At 44.1% G+C, this 1,234-nt stretch overlaps 1 protein-coding gene across 1 annotated transcript in view; it reads left to right on the forward strand.

Annotated features, from left to right (window-relative positions):
- Positions 1–984: 984 nt before the first annotated feature.
- LOC101861623 (protein capicua homolog) overlaps positions 985–1,234 on the forward strand; it is a gene marked incomplete at both ends in the record, with an annotated part of 3,743 nt that continues 3,493 nt past the window's right edge. Inside the window, 1 exon segment of the mRNA XM_005110730.2 lies at positions 985–1,161. Coding sequence (XP_005110787.2) covers positions 985–1,161 — 177 coding nt within the window.

The raw sequence follows: 1,234 nt of genomic DNA on the forward strand, positions 1-1,234 counted from the left end.
TAAGTGCCTTTCCCAAGGACACAACGTCGGGCCCCTGACGGGATTCGAACCCACGACCTTACGGTTGCGAGTCCGAGAGCCTAAATTATGACTCCTAATTATGAGGTTGTGGGTTCCAGCCTCAGGCTCGATGTAGTGTCCTTGGGAAAGGCACTTTACCCGAATTCTCCTCACTTCACCCAGGTGGGAATGGGTACCTGACAATAGACAAGGAAAGGTCTTGTCAGTATGTTAGCTTTTTATTATTGCCTGTAACGTATGGCAGCTTGCACCATATGCTTTCAAGGAATTTGAGTTAAGTATGAAATAATAAAAGACTTTCTAAATTTAAAGAAAAGTCAAGTTTTTTTTTCTAACAAAAATGAATTGTGAAATAAAACATGAAAGCTGAACTAATAACAAATAATCGCTTACCAGTTTTCGCTCCTATGCCAAATTGACAGAGATGTTTGTCATCTTTTTTTCAACTTAATTATTTAAAAAAAATTTTGGTAAGTGTTTTACGGTGCTCACATGTGCATAAGGTCATATGAGCACACATGTTTAAGTTTAGAGTAAGGTTGTGTGTGTTGGAAATTCTCAGAATGGACCGCCTAAAATTTTCTCGTGGGTCGGACATAATTGTACAAGAGGCCGGATGTGAATGTGGCCGGCGAACCTCAAGTTTGACACTTGTGTTCTGCGTGGTAGAATTGTGTCTGGATTTTACCAGTTGAGTGTAGAGATTGCTGTTGAGCGAGGATATGTGCTATACAAATGTTGTATAATATTATCAAAAGAATTGTGAGATGGAGGTTCAGGGGTTCGAGCCTCAGCTCGGTCCGACGTTGTGTCCTTGGGGAAAGGTACTTGACGTGAATTTCGGATTTGGCCCCGTCCTTTTGGAGATGGATGTTTAACTCAGAGGTTCTGCCTCTTAAATAACCAAATAGTGTTGATAGTGGCGTTAAACTCCAACCATTTCACTATTTTCTGTCTGTGCAGCTAAAGGTGAAGGTCAGGATGGGGATGGGAACAAGGTGTCGAGTGAGTCGGAGGCTGCCACGCCCACCCCGAAGACGCCCAAGAGCGCGCGTGTGGATGACCGCAGGTTCTTCGGAGAGAACTTCAACCTTGACCTCGCCACCACCAGTCTATCCGCGACGGGCGCCAAAGTTTTCGGTGAGCTAACCATCACTGCTGTTGTGTCTCTGTAAGTCTGGATAAGTCAGCTTAACACCTACCTTACACACCC

This window comes from Aplysia californica, unplaced genomic scaffold (genome assembly GCF_000002075.1).
Source record: "Aplysia californica isolate F4 #8 unplaced genomic scaffold, AplCal3.0 scaffold00937, whole genome shotgun sequence".
Classification (NCBI taxonomy): domain Eukaryota; kingdom Metazoa; phylum Mollusca; class Gastropoda; order Aplysiida; family Aplysiidae; genus Aplysia; species Aplysia californica.